The 18,873-nt window shown below is 42.6% G+C and overlaps 1 protein-coding gene across 8 annotated transcripts in view; it reads left to right on the forward strand.

Moving 5' to 3' along the window:
• The window catches only part of YAP1 (Yes1 associated transcriptional regulator), a 100,349-nt gene that overhangs the window by 73,640 nt on the left and 7,836 nt on the right, over positions 1-18,873 (forward strand). For 2 of the 8 annotated variants that reach the window (XM_048493739.1, XM_048493744.1), the window contains 3 exons: positions 2,315-2,508; positions 4,821-4,868; positions 17,791-17,921. In XM_048493739.1, the coding sequence (XP_048349696.1) occupies positions 2,315-2,508; positions 4,821-4,868; positions 17,791-17,921 (373 nt within the window). The remainder of the gene's footprint in view (positions 1-2,314; positions 2,509-4,820; positions 4,869-17,790; positions 17,922-18,873) is intronic. The other 6 variants (XM_048493741.1, XM_048493745.1, XM_048493742.1 and 3 more) reach the window with 3 other exon arrangements.

Raw genomic sequence — 18,873 nt, forward strand, 5'->3', positions numbered from 1 at the left:
ATGTTTAGTCACCAACAAATGTGTTTTTGGTATGTTTTTTTTGGAGTGCCTAGAACGGATTAATTGGATTAACATTGATTCCTATGGAAAAGTTTGCCTCGGTTTTCATCGGGTTCGGTTTTCATTGATTCTTTTTGGACGGATTACCAACGAAAACCGAGGTTTACACTGTGTATCTTTCCCAGACAGCATCTCTAGCTGTCCATTAGGAGGTTGCAGTACTGTGGAAAAGCCCTTTGATTTCCTCAGTGTGCTTCCATTTAAGACCAAAGATTGGAAGTCTTTCTCACACATCAGATTTTTGAAGGGCATATTCTTGTCTGTGTGCATGTTTATCACTGTGTTTTTTTAATCACTCCAATTTTCATGCTTTAAACCCTGTTAGCGTTCCTTGATTTTCTATACGTCACTTTTCGACTGCTTTTTTAGAAAGCCTTAAGAATTGGTGGTGGTGGTGACCTTCTCTCATTTTGCAGATGGAGCAAGCTCAGAGACCAAGAGGCTCTTGGGCCATTCCCTTTGCCTCCCTTTGTCTTTTGTAGGAGACTTTCCTGGAGGAATTGTGCTCATAAATGTTAATCTTAAAGTATTTTGAATCCGTCTGGAAATAGGCTCATGGAATTGAAAGGGGTCGGTTGTTTTTGCCACCTGGCTATAAATAACGCCTGGGTTTGATCTGCAGCCCAGTGGAGCTGGCTAATAGTTGTCTACTTACGACCGAAATGGAAACTGGCACTAGCTTCTCCATGAGCTTATATTTATCATAGATGTATTTTGTTTCTGTGACCCAGGAGTGGCATAGTTGGCCAAACTGTGTAATCGGAATAGCAGATTTGCCATCCGAGGTCTTGCTTAGTTTAAACAGACTTCAAGAAGTCTCAGAAGGAACTGTCTTCCCAGAATCCTGTTCTCTTCTCCACCCTGGTCATTGCTGTTTTCACTGTAACAAAACTTGCTTCATTAGCACCTCTTTGTTATGGAGAGTTTACTGTTGTGAGCAGGGGAGAGCAAGCTTACCTTAAGAAAGTTAAGCACATTAAAATAATAATTAAAACAACAAATAAGAACATAAGAAAGATCCTGCTGGATCAGATCAGAGTCCATCTAGTCCAGCACTCTGCTACTTGCAGTGGCCCACCAGGTGCCTTTGAGAGCTCACATGCAGGTTGTGAAAGCAATGGCCTTCTGTTGCTGCTGCTGCTGCTCCCGATCACCTGGTCTGCTAAGGCATTTGCAACCTCAGATCAAGGAGGATCAAGATTGGTAGCCATAGATCGACTTCTCCTCCATATATCTGTCCAAGCCCTTTTAAAGCTATCTGGGTTAGTGGCCATCATCACCTCCTGTGGCAGCATATTCCAAACACCAATAACGCGTTGCATGAAGAAATGTTTCCTTTTATTAGTCCTAATTCTTCCCCCCAGCATTTTCAATGTATGCCCCCTGGTTTTAGTGTTGTGAGATATTGTAACAGATAATAATATACACTGTTGATGAACGACTTCAGGAGAGTCACTCCTTCTGCAGCATTAGAAACTTCCAAGACACACACCTCAGTTTCAAAAGTGACTTGTAAAACCGTGTGTGGACTGAAGTTCTAGAACTTTCTTTTCTAGATCCTGGTCTGTATTAATCTAGCAAATATTTCAGCACTTGGTGAGAAAATCTTGTTGGTCTGTAAGATGTTAAAGAACTCTAATATGACCCAAAAATATGTTATACCCATTTAAGTTGAGTTGCTAATGTCCAGGTGGGGAGATCTCCCACTGTTACAGCTGATCTCCAAATAATAAAGATCAGTTCTCCTGGATAAAATGGCTTTTTTGGAGGAAGTACTCTGTGGCGTGGTACCTTGCTGAGGTCCCTCCCTTCCTCAAACCACCCCCCCCCCCGGCTCCACTCTGAAAATCTCCAGGTATATCCCAAAGCAGAGCTGGCAACCCTCCATCTAAGGCCATTGAAGTCTGTAGGCTTAGAAGGGGGTAATTCTGTTGAGAATTGCTCTGAACTACAGCCATTGCTCTTTGATGTACTTTGGCTCATGAGGGCACCAAGAATGTCCTCTTTTTGAATGTTTGCCTGGGATCCAGATCAGAGATGTGTGTTTAGAACATAGCTTTCTAAATGATGTCTTGACTTACTTTAACACAGGCGTCCAACTCTGCCCTTCCAGATGTTCATGGACTACGATTCCCATCAGCCCCTTTCAATTGGCCATGCTGGCAGGGGCTGATGGGAATTATAGGATATGAATATGTGGAGGGCCAGAGTTGGACACCCCGCTTTAACACTTGCCTATTGTCTGTCTTCCCAGCCATGAGTCAGAGAATCAGCCAAAGCGCTCCTGTGAAGCAGCCACCTCCATTGGCCCCTCAGAGTCCATCTGGTGGAGTCTTGGGAAGCGGCAGCTCCAGTCAACAGCAGCAGATGAGGCTGCAGCAGCTGCAGGTGGAGAAGGAGAGGCTGCGACTGAAGCACCAAGAACTGCTCCGGCAGGTGAGGCCACAGGTTAGAAACACAACTTCCACTCTAATATTTTGTTGTGTGTGCTTGCACGGCACGCTTGTTGGCTTGTGGTTCCTTCTAAGCTTCAGCGGTTTGGAGGAGGATGAAGCGGTCTCTTCAAGACAATTAAGGGCTGTCTGCTCTAAAGAATTCTTCCCTCCCCTCCCCCAATTAAATTCCCATGCAAGCCAGACTGAGAGCACTGGGAACGCATTTCTTCGGCTGTAACCTTTTCAGAGCGCTGATGCAAGTCGCTGGCACAGAGGTCGGTTCCCAGCCTTTGGCGGTGCTTTTCTGTCACTTCCAGCACCATTCTTCAGTTCTGCCACACGAGCATCTTGTCAAATCCAAGAGATGCCAGGCTGCTTCTCAAAGATATTAATGCTCTGCTTGGATGTGGATGGCTAAGTCTTCTGTCATGAAGTTGGAAGAGCTCGTAACCTGGTTCTGGTTTTGTGTGAGTGTGTGTACAGTTTGAGATCGTCTGCTTATTTATAGCCTTTTGCTAGATAATGCACAAACAAGCAGTGATTTTCCACTAACACGCTGCAGAAATCCTAAAGCTGGCCAAATGTTTCAGTTAGTCCAGCAGCCTTTGCCCTGCAGCAGCCAGCCGTGTATGAAAGCTGATAAGGCAGGCATTTGAAGAAGACGACTTTATCCATTTTGTCTGCAGTATCCAGCATTCAGAGGTACGCTGCCTCTGTTGAGCTATGTCTCACCCATATTCCCATGAATGTATCCAGTTTTCCTAAACAGGCTACCTCACGCCATCATCTTCTGTTGTCAAATCCCCATGTTATTTGTGTGATATAACTTGGAAGAGTCCAGCTTGGTTCATGAGAACTTGTGACTGTCGATTTCCTCCATTTAAGAACATAAGAACAAGCCAGCTGGATCAGACTAGAGTCCATCTAGTCCAGCTCTCTGCTACTCGCAGTGGCCCACCAGGTGCCTTTGGAAACTCACATGCAGGATGTGAAAGCAATGGCAAGCATTTGGGCCTCTTGGACATGCATTGGATAGCGTCCATTGGTTTTACCAGTTATCTTAACAGTAATGAATAGCATTTTGCATTCTCAGAAATGTGTCAATTTAGCACTTTGCCAAGTCTGTGGTTGACTTGACTAGGGGAAGTATTCTAATAAGGAAGAGTGTCTGTGAATGTACTGCAAATATATACATCCAGCCCACTGTAACCAGCTTGTTTGTGTGATTTAAGTAATGGGAAGATGTGGAGTGGGGGGGGGGGTGTCATCCATTTTAGGAAAATGTTTATGTTGTTGTAACTCTTAAGAGCATAACTGTCTTTAAAAGCAAGCTGTATTAACCGACTTTTGGCTTGGCTTTTATGAACACTTAAAACTTTTCAAAGGTTTTTTCCTCTAATGGTGCAAATGTAGGTTATGATTTGCTGCCTTAGCATTTTTGAACCAACAAGCACACATAACCCTGGAAGCATGAACTCAAAAGTCAACATTTTCTAGAACTGTTGCTCTCCGTCCGTGCTTCCTGTCTTCCGTCTTTTGCTAATGACATGGATTAGTTCCTAGATTCAGATGTCTGGCCATCAGCACTTTATCAAGGTTATGGGGCATCTCAGCATCCTAACTCCTCTTTGAGGGAATCCTGTTAAGACCCTCTTCTTCTCCCCCTTCCTTTTGGGTGATGGATCCATTTTCATGCTCTTGGAAATTTTTTTCCATGGGCTCTTCTCCTTCATCGCCTCTTGCTTTTTCTGCTCTTATTCTGGAGGCTCTAGCTCTGAAGGCGTATTTCTAGGAATAACTCTACCTTGGTGTATACTGGATTGTCCTTCTGGGGTGCATCTCAGCTTCTAAAGAGGGGGGAAAGCCCCCTTCGGATGAAGTGTTTCCGGTCAAGATAAACACTAAGACTTCTTGGGCTGAAATGTCTGAGCTTCTCCTGTAACTGCTTCGCTATTAATTTTTAATCCAATATGTTTACTCTGTCAGCATGCTTTTTAGAAGAGGCTTCTAATTTTGGATTTCTTTTCTGTAGTAATTCTCTTACGTCAACTAACTTCAGGCTGGGCAACGTTCGCTCTCCTTGATGCTCGCTACTTGAACAGCACTGTTCATCTGTAAGCACTTCTAAGCATCTCATTCTGTTACGCAGTGGCTTTTTGTTGGCTTTTAACTCCCTTGCCGTTTACCATCTTTGGCTGTTGCGGAAATCTGCCTCTTCGGAATGCTCAGAGGGTGATGTGTGTATCAACGCAGCCTACCCCGTCCCAACCTTGCACAGCTTTTTAAAAAAGTAATTGTTATCCATCTTATTTCTTTTGCTCTTAGGCATTGCGGAATATCAATCCCAGCACAGCAAATACTCCAAAACGTCAGGTAGGCTCTCAATAAATGTTTCAGAAAAATAAGAAACATTTCCTTCAAAGTACTCAGTCAGATCAGCTATAAAACAAATGCTTGGGCTATGCAAAGCAACTAGGATTTTATGACTTATGGTTTTCCAGTTACCTGAGTATGCTTGAAGAGGATCTCTGTGTAATGAAATAAATTTTAAAAAGTTTTCTTCCAGAATTTTAAGGAATAATTGGCCCAATGAAAGCTATCATCTTGCTCTGTGTTTCTGAAAAGTAATTCTGTGGTTTCCCAATATCCTATCTTATTTGCCTGTCTTGGGAATCCCACTGAAGAAGAGGATCAGTGGCTGTCGGGTGTTCCACTAGGCACTTAGGACCCGCTACTTCCAAAAATGAAGTTGGCCATTAAAGAGAGGATCCAAGCATCAAGAACCTAGCATGGTTGAAATTCTCATAATCTGTCTTGAAAGTCTTTCTTCTCTCTAGCAGCATTATTATATCTTTATTTATCGATGTGGGCATGTGCCTAAAAGGTGGAAATTATCAAAATTTACCAAACTTTACATCAAGGTAATGAGATGCTTTGTTGCCGTTGCTTTCCAATTTGTTATGCAAACAACTATTTACTTTATAGTTAGACACCTGATTATTCCATGCAACATGCAGTGAGGACAGGATATTGCTGTTTAGTTGTTGTTTTAAAATGTGTTTAAGCATAACTTTAGTTTGATATCGCCCAGAATCAATTCATTGGCAATAATTGGATATTTAGGCTTTGTTTCAGATTTTGGCTATGCATGAAACTTATACACACACACAGCCAGTTATTAATATTTCAATTAAACTTTACTACTTGCAAGCTTTTTCTGTTTGTCTCAGTTACACCTCATTCTCCTTCAAAGCAGCTCAGCATGCTTTTCATCTTAGAAAATAATTCTGTCAGCTACTTTAGGTTTGAGAGCTGCCAGCTTGGCAAAGAGCATGCTATGAGCTTTATGGCGGAGCAGGGTGTTTCTAACTGAACCTATCTGATTCAGGTCTTGATATATCACACTGGCCTATCACTGGGATTTCATGGCATTACAGAGAGCCATGTTCTCCTGATGTTTTGGCTAGCTGACTTTAGCATAGCTGCTCCCATTAGGTTGGAGATTCATAACTACTGCTTCGACTTTTAAGAAATCTGCCTCCAACCAATGAATTTCTTACTTTTTCCTTCTTTTCCTTTCCTTTTCTTTCTTTCTTTTTCTTGTTTTTTGGTTGGCACTTCTTGTGCGCATGTATAGCTGAACAATCTTGTGTTGTAACCTCCAATCAGTTGACTCCAGTAGTATCTTGTTTCATGCCTTTTTAATATGTCTCCGGTAAGAGGAAGTGACTGCAGTAGCAGAAACTGGACCTGAAATAATTACATTTGGCAGTTTTTAGGGAAACAGTCAGGATTTAGGGTGTCCTTCAAATCAGAATCATTTTAAGGAGACCGTGAAGCTGAGCTGCCTAATGTCAGACATTCTTGGTCCCTTGTCGATCCTTTGCTTTGTCAACACACCCTGTCAGATGTGGGCCAGATTTAAATTTGTGGTTGTTCAAAGAGCTCTTGATTTCTTGGATTTACTTCTGGCCCATTTGGGAGACAGCTTGGGCTACAGTTGAGGTCCTCTCAACCTTCCTTTCCTACTTTAATTTACAAAGGAGGTCATTTTAACTGCTGGCATCTCATGATAGGTTTCTGCTTTTAGTAGGTTAGTTGTATGATCAATCTAATATTCCTATTTGCTTCGTAACTAGCTAGAAGTCCTATATTATCTGCAGCATTTTCACCTGAGTCTTTCAGTTCCAACTGTTCTAGTCTCAATCATAGTCTCAGAGTTAATGATTCTTGTACATTTCTCCACTGTCTCTGAGAGTATTGGACAAAGTCTTCACAGCTTATAGAGGGCTATACAGTATTCTCTGCTTTTATGTACCACTGTGCCCATCCTGTACCTGTCCGCACATGACTTTGTAAAGTAATTTCTCATCTTCTTATGGCTCCATATTCTGTAGGCCTCAAGTTTATATTGTGCTCTCTTCATTGGTGAGGTCTTTTGGCTCTCGATGTTCACTCAGTTTTGCGGGTGGTTGTCAGAATGTGGGTGTGGCTCAAAGCTATGGGATCTCAACTTTCCCACTGATCCCAGGCCTCTGCTGTTCTTCAGTTAAAAATACTGTTGGACTGTGCACTTCTTGGGAAGGATGCATTGAGCACGTTTTGGAGTACCTTCTTCAGAGTGCACAAAAACTTGTCTGCCTTTGACGGAAGACCAAGTTAAAGGTTGAATCTGGAACTGATTTTGGATTCTGAAGAATATCGGTTCCACAATAAGTACATCATCCAGTTAATACTAATTTATGCACTACCATTTGCCCCACCTGAAATGTCTGATTCCCATCTCATAGCAGCAGTGGTTGGACTTTATGGATAGTCTCCATTATACAGACAGTTCTAAGCCATCATCAGTAATCCAGTGGGGTGGAGGGAGACAGTATCAGCAAGGGGATGGACAAATTAGCTCAGTAAAAAGAGCAGACAATTTTGCAAATACTCACACACACACACACACACACTCTCTCACAAGCTTTTCTTCAGCTCTTCCGTGCCAGTCTTCGTGACAGAAGTTTCAAAGTTGGCCCAATCATGAACCTTCCTTCCCCCAGTATTATTTGCAGCTAGCTCCTCCCCCTTCCTCAAAGAGTTAGGAAGTAACGTTGCTTTTCTGTTTGGTCCTCACACAGTGGCTCAGTTAAAAAGTTGGACATGATCTACAGGAGAGCAGCCAGGATGATAAGTAGGTTCCAGTAGGCAAGGTTTGAAAGACTGTCCTGCATTCAGTCTTAAAAAGTTTAGGAAGTTGTAATGTTTTCAGAGTTTTATTATGAGTATTGGGAAGGAGAGATGACAGTAGTTGACCCCAGCCACTGATAAAGGCTCAGGGCAGAGGTAGCAGTTTCAAACTGATGGGATGGAGGGTTGAGTAGTTTTGTTTTGGATTTTGAATTTTACCAGACCATGACGACGCTGCCCGGCAAACCCACTCCAGCCGTGAAAGCCTTCGACAGTACATTTTCCTGCTTGTGTTTCAAGACGTGCAGCTCACTCATGCTTAGCGGGTGTGCCAATACAATGCATAGAGATGATTGAATTAGATGAGGTAAAATCTTACAGATGAGGTAGAATCTTACATGGCTGGCAGAAGTCATGTAAGGTCCAAAGCAGTAGCCATCTGTTCCCAGAGTATTTACAGCTGTTTCTAACTGTTTTCGTGTTCTTTTTGTAGAAATACCGTTTGAGTAGATCTGCCAGATCCCAGCAGGATAGGTCCCAATTTGTTATGACTGAAACCATTGAGCAGTGACCACTGAGGTCCATACCTCTGAAGCCTGTCTCTGCTCCCACCAGTGTGAACAGTGATGCTGTGTTACTCACTTTGTGTGTGCAAGAGGAACTGCTTCTGTGGTCAGTTCCCTGGAAAAAAAATATGAGTGCTGTTAAACAATGTAGCGTGTGTTTGTAATGGCGAGTCTGATGTTTGTGGTGTTCCGTCTTCTCCCAGTGTGGGTCCCGGCCTTGTCAGGCCTCAGACGCATATACTAACTGCTGTGCATTTCTGTGCTCTTTTGGAGAGTTCAGAACAGACGAAGAGGCTAACTTGATGTACATTATGCTAAGGAGCAGGATGAGTATTTGCAGGGAGCACGTCACTAACTTGGTTTCAAGTGACCACGGCCAAAAGTCAACAAGGCTGGTTTGGGCATAGTTAGAGAGGAAGGACTCCTGTGTGGTCTGCTTTTAGGTAGTGTGTTGACTGACACAAGAATGTGCAACAGAGATTTGTAGCAGACTTTACTTGCGGCCACCTTCCTGTGAAAGTCCATTCATGTGAACAGTGTCAGATCAAAGAGGGTCTGCCCTAGAAGATGGTAGATCCTTCTCCTGTGGTCAGCAAAATCACATTTCCCCCCTGATGTAGAGCAGATGTGAGAGCAGCTGTCTACAAGATACATTTTCCAGCTGTATACAGGGAGCTGGACTCTCCAACCCATTTGCAGTGACTAGACCACCTGTGCAAATAGCTCTGTTTAAAGCTATGCTACCTTATTGCAGTGGCTTTCTTTGATAATATTGCTGTAAATATTTTGTCATTTCTGAAACTACATGGAGAACTCTTTACAGTGGCAGCTGTAAATGTAGCTAAAATGCAAGTATTGGTCATGAGGCAAAAACGGGAGCAAGAAATAACCTTAAGCCTCATACTTGCATTTTTGAGTGGGTGGGGGCAAAAGGAGCATGCCAATGATCCATCTTGTCCAGCAAGCTCATAGGGTGGTCAACAAGTTGCCCTGAAGGACAAGCAAACAGGCCATGGAGGCCAAGGCCTACCCTGATGTTGCCTCAAAGCACTGGTATCTAGCAATTTACCCCCTCAGAGTATGGCTGTTCTCTTTAGTCACCATGGCTAGTAGCCATTGAGGAACCCATCTTCTGTAAATCCCTCTTAATCCCTTTTTAAGCTGTCCATGCTTGTGGCCATATCTACATCCGTTGACAGTGAATTCCATTTCCTGAACTTTGCCCACCGTGACTAGTTTGCCTGGTTTTGTTTGATTTGTCTGAAAAGAGTTCAGGTGAGAGGATTGTTTTTTGAGAGGGTCTAGAGTTGTATCAGTTCATGGAGTAGAAGTAATCACCTCAGTGCTGTAAGGTAAGTTTTCAGTATTCTCAGAGGCTGACTAGGAGGTATCTGGGGTTGGGGGGCAGACAGAGATTGAGAATAGGTTCTGATAATATGCTGGCACCTGATATGCCTATAAATAAATATATAAATCTTGTCTGTAGGAGTGCTGTACATATATGAGGAATATGTTTGAGCCACATACTTGGCCATTATCCCAGCTGCCTTTACCTGAAAAGAACATTGCAAAGCATACAAAGCGTTTAACTATTAGGGTCAAGCAGTCTGATAGAAAATTTAGATGCAGGCCAAAATAAACCTGTGTAAACTGCAGGTGTTCTAAGGTCCTGCTTCAAGTAATTTGAAAGGTGGCTTTCACGTTTATTAATTACTAATGGTGCACTTTTTGTGGGCTTTTTGGTGACAGTGAAGACTAATACAGTGTTGGCTGTATTGCTGAGTAAATAAAATGGAGCATTGCCAATTCCAACAGATAGCTGTGATACTGTGCAGCTTCGTCCGGGCTTGGTTTATTTGAAGAATTGATCATCTTTCTGCAGGCTACAAGACAGCTTTTGTGTTCCTTTGAACCTGATTTTCTTAAACGTCAAACATAGTCGGACCATAAAGCAGTTCTTTGTAGTAAACCTACTACATGTTGTCTAAGCAGTTAATCTAGCTCATTGTTGCTTTTGCAAAACAGATTGCAAAATTCTCTGGAAGGGTAAATGACAACAGCAAAATTAGTATTCTGTTTTTGTTACTTCATTGACTGCAGAGCAGTGGCCACTGTTGCTGGCTTGCCAGAGTTGGCAAAAGAAACGGCTCCTCCAATTCGACTTGGAGAACCTTTTCCAGCTTCTAACAGATGTTTTCTATTTTGACTCAGTGTTTTTTTCAAGTTGTCTGAACTCTGATGCTCTCCTCCCAAACCAAACACACACGCTTTTAAAAAACCCTCTGTAGACCAGGGTTCTTCCCCACGTAGTGCTTATATGTAGAGGGATCCTTATAGGGTTTTCCTGCCCCCTTTGGCTCATGCCCACGAGAGTTCGGTGTGCCTTCGATACTGTTGCCCTTTAGTCCAGCCATTCTCAACCAGGGTTCCGTGGTACCCTGGGGTGCCGTGATAATGTCCCAGGGGTACTGCAGCAACACTACCGCCCCCCCCCCCTCATTTTTGTGGTGTCTCCCACCGGCGCCAGCAAGGACTTGGAGCTGGCCCTTGGGGCAGGGGCTGCCATAAGGTCAGCAGCCGCCACCACCCCCAGTGCTTCCCTTCACCCTGGGAGGGGAAGGTGGGGTGTGTGGCAAGCAGGGGCAATGGGAGGGGAAGGTGGAGGGTGGCTGCAGGGGTACCGTGAGATATGAAGAGTGAGGTCAAGGGTACCCTGACCTCGAAAAGGTTGGGAAACACTGCTTTAGTCTATGAATACTCATGGATTGCCCTGACATGGTGCTTGTGCTGGAGATGAAAAGAAGAAATACAGGGCTCAGTTATATATTTTAGGAATCCCCTTCAACACGTTGGTGTTATGCCTGCAAAGGGAAGGAGTGTACCTTTCCATCTGCAACTGCATGAGCACCATAGCTGTCTGTGTTTGTTCTGAGTTCTGAGCTATTGAGTTTGTTCTGTTGTTGGTCATTAACAGTTTGAGAGTCTTGTGTTCATAGACAATTCATCATCCATGCTGAACAGGTTTCTGGGCACATTCATAATTTCTTTTCCGTCCTGAACTCTGACTCTGCACACCATCTTCTCGCCTAGTCAGTGCTCAACAAGTGAACCTCGGCATGCGTCACTTCAACTCCTCAGTGGGTTGCTAAGCTGTTGGATAAAACTTTTAAACCTCCAATTAATAAAAGGATAGAATTTGTCACAGGACCAGGACTCATTTTCCCTTTCATTTTCATTATCAGTTATTCTTTGCCAGGTTATAAAACCTAGACAACCTAAATGTGCTGTGAGTTTCAAAATAATTCCAAATCTAAACGAAGGGTAAATATAAATGGGGAAACTGAAAAGATCAACTCGCATTTCTTCACAAAATAATGTACACAAAGATTAGTGAAAGTGAGGCCTTGCTGCTTTTGATTCCACACAGCCTTTTCTGATCCTTCCAACCAATTCAGGTCAGCTGGATTTTCAAGGAATTGTAATAGGTTTAATGGTGAATGGGTTACCCAATATTGGCTTTAAGATGTTAACAATGTGGCTTACAGTAGTCTGCATTCCTCGTCCATTTCATCTTCACAACAAAATTGTGAGGTAGGTTAGGTTAGGTTAGGTCAGTGATGGCGAACCTTTTCAAGACCGAGTGCCCAAACTGCAACCCAAAACCCACTTATTTATCCCAAAGTGCCAACACGGCAATTTAACCTTAATATTGATGTTTTAGTTTAGAAAAAACGGTTGGCTCCAAGGTGCGCATTACTTGGGAGTAAGCTTGGTGGTAGTCGGTGGCTTTGAAGCAACCATGCAACTCTTCCAACGGGTGACTCACGACCCTAGGAGGGTTTAGAAGCAAGCCCTATTGCCAGCAACCGAGCTGACTCCCAGGTAAAGGATTGCGCTTTAGTTCTTCCCATGAAAATCAGTGGGGTTTAACAGCACTTAACAGGGTTACCTACATGTCGTGTCCAGCGGCCCAGGGCAGCCTAGATGTGTGTGTGTGTGGGGATTTTCTGCTGCCCCCACAAGACAAGCTCTGTGCCCATGTGCCCACAGAGGCCATAGGTTCGCCACCACTGGGTTAGGTTGAAAGAGAATAAGTGATCTAAATTCTTGTCATGGCAGAGTAGGCAATTCGAACCTGGGTCTCCCAGGTTGCTCTGACAACACTATGACCATTACACAAGGCAGGAAAAACAAGACTAATTGAGGCTTTCTCAAGAAGGTATTGACCAGACCAGGAGTTGCTCAGAATCCTATAATGCTGATACAAAGTGGTTTATGTGTGTTTCTGCCCCTCTTCAGAAGGGGAAACTATGTCTGTCAAATTTCTTGATTACTGCAATTTGGGTTTCTTTCCGTGTTTCTGGAATCCTGCCATCTTTTGAAATCTTATTAAAAAGCATTGTAAGGAAGATTAACAGTTCACCACTGTATGTTTTATAAAACTGTACAGGGAGACCAGCCTTCCCTGAGGGGTTTCTTCTTTAAAGGTGATTTAGTTCTTTTCCACTGGCCTTCTGGTTTGACAAGCTTTTCTGCTCCTTCCAGATAAATGCAGTGGTTTTTTAAAATAATCTGCCTTCCATTGCTTGTCAGGTGTATACGGTGAACTTTATTTAGTATGAGTTAATTTTATGACTTTGAAATGTCCTCAACCTTGGTTGAGTTCACATTATTTCAGAATTCGTTCTTCTAGCTGTATCTGCTAGGGAGTGATTTGCTTGACCTTTGTTTCACAAAAATGCCTAAGGATAATAAAGGGTATGGGTCTTGTTGGTGTCAGGTAGATTGTGTTTCATTTTCTAGTTCATTTATTCTGTCAAAAACATTCAGCCTCTTTTCCGCTCTTTAGTTTCTTCATAAGAAGAGTATGATAGTATAGGAGCCTCATAATCTACATAATTCTGATACTAACCAGTTAAAATCTTATAACCTGCTATCCAGTGACCAACGGATAGACGAGTTTCCCTGTAAACAAATTCATATGGAGGAGTAGGGAATCAAACCCAGTTCTCCAGAGTACAGTCCACCACTTTTGACGGCTACACCACTCTAAACTTTATAACGTTGGTCTCTTTGTAATAACACTGATCTATGGGGCAGTAGCTGGTGACTCATAGTACAAAATTAGCCTCACAGACATTTCTTACTACTTACCTTATCACTTAACATCACAAGCAATGGGTTCAGTCCAGCACAAGGATTGTACAAGGGTCATGGATCTTCCCTGCTTCCCCTTCCCAGTAGTTATCTCTGCCCCTGGGAAAGTTCATTCCCGGGCTTACAGGTCCCTCATGAGATAATAGCCACAGAGGACAGGAAGTTGCAGTGAGGAGGAGAAGGAGGAGGAGGAGTTTGGATTTATATCCCCCCTTTCTTTCCTGCAGGAGACTCAAAGGGGCTTACAATCTCCTTGCCCTTCCCCCTTCACAACAAACACCCTGTGAGGTGGGTGGAGCTGAGAGAGCTCAGAGAAGCTGTGACTAGCCCAAGGTCACCCAGCTGGCATGTGTGGGAGTGTACAGGCTAATCTGAATTCCTCAGATAAGCCTCCACAGCTCAGGTGGCAGAGCTGGGAATCCAACCCGGTTCCTCCAGATTAGATACATGAGCTCTTAACCTCCTACGCCACTGCGGCTCCCTTCTTCTTTGCTGGCATAAAAGGCTGAAGGGTGCCAGGTATGAACCCACAGAATGCCTTTGTTTTCATAGTAGCTTCCACTTTAGATGTCATAGATCTGTCCACCACAACTCCAAGATCTCTTCCCTCTACAGATAAGACCTCTGGGGGAGATGTGCATGAATAACTCAGCTTCTTCACTGTTGACATTTGCAGTTAGAGAGATTGTACTGAAACTTAAACATACTCTTGGAGTCTTTAAGATATTTGCACATGAAAATATCTGTTTACTGCCGACTGCTTTTGTCACTGCAGATCCAACAAGGGAAGGGATGGTTATGTACCTTGTTTTCAGCTGTGAACCTTTGCACTATATTAGTTGAGCAATACGTCCAAGTAACAAATGTTACTCTCGTGAAACACTAACAGGGTAGTTAGTAGTCTTAAAGATCTGCTATATGTTAATGGACAAGCAGTTTTGTATGCTAAATGCTGTATGCCAAATGCTGTCAGGTTGCTTCCAACTTATGGCAACCCTAGGAATAAATTGCTTCCAAAATTTCCTATTCTCATATCCTTTCTCATATCTTGCAGATTGAGGGCCATGACTTTCTTTATGGCAGTCTATCTCATGCTGAGTCTTTCTCTTTTCTTGCTACCTACAATTTTTCCTAGCATTATTTTCTTTTCCAGTGTCTCTTGTCTTCTCATTTATGGGGCCAAAGTAGGATAGCCTCAGTTTGGCCATCTTAGCTTCTAGGAAGAGTTCAGATTTACATTTGATTTAGAACTCACTTGTTAGTTTTTGTGGCAGTAACCTTCAACACCACATTTCAAATGAGTCAGCTTTCTTCCTGTCAGGTGTCTTCATTGTCCAACTTTCATACCCATGCATAGTAATGGGGAATACTATTGCATGAATGAGTTTGATCTCGGTCATCAGCAACACATCAATTTTATTGTGGTATTCTTGATGTTCTGTTGTAATCCTGCTTTAGCACTTCCTGCTCTAACCTTCATCACTAGTCATTTCAAGTCTTCACTATTTCTTGCCCCTAATATAGTGTCATATGCATATCTTAAATTGTTAATGTTCCTCTGCCAGTTTTCACTCCACCTTCATCTAAATCTGTTCCAGGTTTTTTTAATGATATGTTCTGCGTATAAATAAAAGATGTAGAGATTAAATACATCCTTGTCTGGCACCTTTGCCATTTGGAAACCATTTTGTTTCTCCATATTCTGCATTATAGCAGTCTTTTGTCCAGAGTACAAGTTGCGCAAAATAGTCAGCTGTTGTGGCACAACCATACATTTTCATCATTGACACAGTCAAAAGCTTTGGTGTAATCTGAACCCATATTGATTTGTTCATAGCAGCAGAACCCTTTTCAGTAAATGCAGGAGCCAAAAATAAATTGGAGATGATATTGGAAAGCAGTTTGTATCTTTTCATTTCGGAATGACTTAAGAAAAATCCTTGATACTGCTGAAATGGAAAAGGGACTGCCTGTGTCGGTCTCTGTACAGTTTCAGTCTACGCCAGGAGCCTTAAGTAGTTTAATACATTTGTTTCATTTATTGCTAGAAGAGATATTGTAAAGCAGTTACCACAGTAACTTCGTATTTTACCTACTAACAGTGCAATCCTAAGTGCAGGTTAGGGAAGTCTGTTTGATGGAGCTTACTTCTGGAAAATGTTCTTAGGATAGCACTATTAGTGATTGATTGACTGATTGATTGATTGATTCATATTATTAGAAGAGATTCATGGTAAGCAGGAATTTAAACCTCAGTTTGTCTAGACCCATTTTGTTGCATTACTCTTTCACTGTAATATTTTCTTGATGAAAATACTACTGACGTATTTGTGCTCTTGAGATTTACCATTTCAAAGGTGGACTTTCAATATTTTTCTTCGGGGGTCTTGGTGTAGCTGAATTGAAATCTCTGTTCAGTGCTATCCTCTCCAGTGGTTTCTAGTGCCCACCTGCTTGTGGACATAATGGGTAATCCTTGTTGAAACACTGACATTTGATACTCTGTGCAGTTTTTTTTAATCTGACGCTTGTGCAAATTCACATTTTTGTTAACTGTATAAACGAACATATAAGATGTCAGGGCTATGTTTGGAATGCAAGATAATGCAGGTTTCAAATACAGAGGCATTTAGAAGAGGCTTGGCTTTTTGAGAGAGTTTATGGCTGCACATTTGGAGACCTGCTGTGAAGTTTTGTAGACCTTCTAAGTAGAGGGGGAAAATAGTTTTCAGGGACAAGTGGATAGGTTTCCAAAAAGCTTACCTCATTTTTATAGTAGCTACTCCAAGGGACTGACAAATTATTTTGGCTCGTTTGCAGTATCCAAAATTAGAATTTCGTACTAACAATGAACATTAAATCTACTTTCCTGAGGGCTGCTGGAAAAATTTGTCTCGAGTTTTAAAAGAGCAGTGGAGAAATTCAAGTCATAGTAATTTTCAGCCAGTTTATTCCTGAACTTTGTATTCTTGTAAATAACAGTAGTATGCAGTTGTATGGAACAGGGCCTTTCCCATGGTTCTTAGAATTTGCCTCATAAAACAGAAGTCAATAATCTGTGAACAGACCTCTCTGCGTTCCTTCTGTATCTTAAAGAAGATGTTCCTGAAGAGAAAGAGAATCCTTCTGAGGTCGGTTCCCAACTTGGTTGGGGGTAAAGTATAGGTGACCAGGGAAGACAGTGGCAAACCACCTTGTGATCAAAGTCTGCCTAGTAAACATCATGATGTGCTGTCACTCCATGGGTCAGTAATGAACTGGTTTTTCCACAGAGGACTACTTTAACCGTTACCATATAATGTATGCGCCACCTTTTTGTTCGAATTGGCTGTACAGGTTGTTTATACCCTCTATTTTGTGCTTCCTTTTAACCAATATTATTACTATTTCTTCTATTTTTCTGGGCAAAATGTTGCCTTTCAGCCCCATCCGGTGAAGGAAGCCCAGAAGGTTCCCCCATAGGACAGAACAGAGATTTGCCACGGAATCATGGCATATCTCCGCTGGAGGCCCAAATGGCAGAATAGAGATACGCCATGAAAATTGTGGTATATCTCCTGCAATGTACCCAGCCATGCCAGTATTTTGCACTGCTGGGCTTGGGGAATGGAGACATCTCTGGGTTGGGCGCTGCAGAGTTGTGTGGCACCCGGTCACCTGATGAGTATCCCCTCTGCCGGCACATTTGCCCTTTGCGCCAGCAGAGTAGGCACCCGTGCCAATGCAAGGGCGCACTGGCTCCAGACTGGGATTCGCCCCCCTCCCCTTGGATTGGGCTGCCCAAGTCTCTATTATCCCTATTTTGCAGATGGCTGGTTGATCCTAAAAAAAAAAAAAAATTCTTATTAACCCAAAGGCACACTGTGAGCTTAACGGTAGAAGTGGTCTTGAATCTAGTTTTCCCACCTCTAAACCCAATGCTCTGTACAACATATAATGCTGGCTGACTACAGATTAATTTGGTCAGCTGTGTAGAATTCTCCCCAACCTTTCTGTTAGTTCCTTATAGAAATATCACTTTCCTAAAAAGATCATTCCTAATTGAAGAGGTATAAGCTTTTGCACAGTTAAATTGGTTGTGTTACTAGAGCACTTCCATTTATAACCATGATTTTTCTGCCACTTTACTTCTATACCTCTTGACCATTAACCCAGGTTGGTCTCAGAACCTAGTTATTTCAGTTTCCTCTTTAAGAGTAATCCCACTCTGCAAGATACTAGAAGCTTATAAGAAAGAAGCACGTATGAGTGTCGGGCAAGGCGATACAAAGGTGAAATGCAACACCACCAGAGTACTAGTCTTAGTAGTATAGCATTTGCATGGAATTACAATCTCAAATAATGCATTTCTAACATTGATTGGGATTAACTTAATGAACTCATCTCTTGTCTGACAGGAATTGGCTCTCCGAAGTCAGCTTCCCAGCATGGAACAAGATGGCGGCTCTCAGAATCCAGTATCCTCCCCTGGAATGTCTCAAGAACTGAGAACTATGACCACAAACAGTTCAGATCCTTTTCTTAACAGGTTTGTATTCATGGCGTCTGGTGGTTTTGTTTAGTCAAAAGGCGATAATTCACAAATTCTGCTTAGCTCGTGTAATCGTCTCTTTTTGAACATCTCTCTGTGCCAAGAACCACAGCGGTAAAGGAATCTTTCTTTACATGGTAAATTCAAGTTATTTCTTCATTTTTGTAAACGTTGAGGATTAAAAGCTGTCTCCCACAGGAGGAAGTTGACTGTTCAGACTTGTAGGGTTTTGTCCTCACAGTCACAACATGTTTGTCTCGGCACAATTCTGAGGAGCAGCCGATTAGAATTACTGATTCGGAAAGGCTTTTCAAAAGCTGGCAATGGAATCTGCTGTGGACCTCGGTTTTAAGGAATCTATCAGCAGCATTCCTGGTTCTATTTTTATCCTTGTAGAATGACACAGGAAACAGTGATAAGACTTTGACATATCGTATTACACAGACTATACAGGCTAGTTTTCTCTGACTTTTTTTTTTCATGCTACGCATGGATCCTTCTTCAAAATTTTGAGCTTCCTGTTTTGATTTTTTAGAAATCCTTCTCATGGTCATACAGAAAAGCTTGAAATTGGAATATCTAGCGTGTAGATAAAAAGAGCCCAATATTATTGTATTTGAGTCTGTTGATTTTCAGAGCAATCCTGTGCAGCTTTCCTTCAGTTTAAGCCCATTGAAATGAATGGGCTTGGGCTGGAGTAACTGTCTTTAGGATAGCACTGATTAGCAGTCTGATGCAGATTTTGAAACAGCTACTTAAATATACTTGATTGAAAAAAGTACTAGTTAAGGACAGAGGAAAAGCTGTCCTGGCTCAGACCAGGTTCATCGAGTCCCGCAGTCTTGTTTGTACAGTGGCCGATCAGGTGCTTCTAGGACAGGGGTAGGGAACCTGCGGCTCGAGAGCCGCATGCGGCTCTTCTGCCCTTGCACTGCGGCTCCACGAGCCG

This window comes from Sphaerodactylus townsendi, linkage group LG04 (genome assembly GCF_021028975.2).
Source record: "Sphaerodactylus townsendi isolate TG3544 linkage group LG04, MPM_Stown_v2.3, whole genome shotgun sequence".
In the NCBI taxonomy this organism is placed as follows: Eukaryota; Metazoa; Chordata; class Lepidosauria; order Squamata; family Sphaerodactylidae; genus Sphaerodactylus; species Sphaerodactylus townsendi.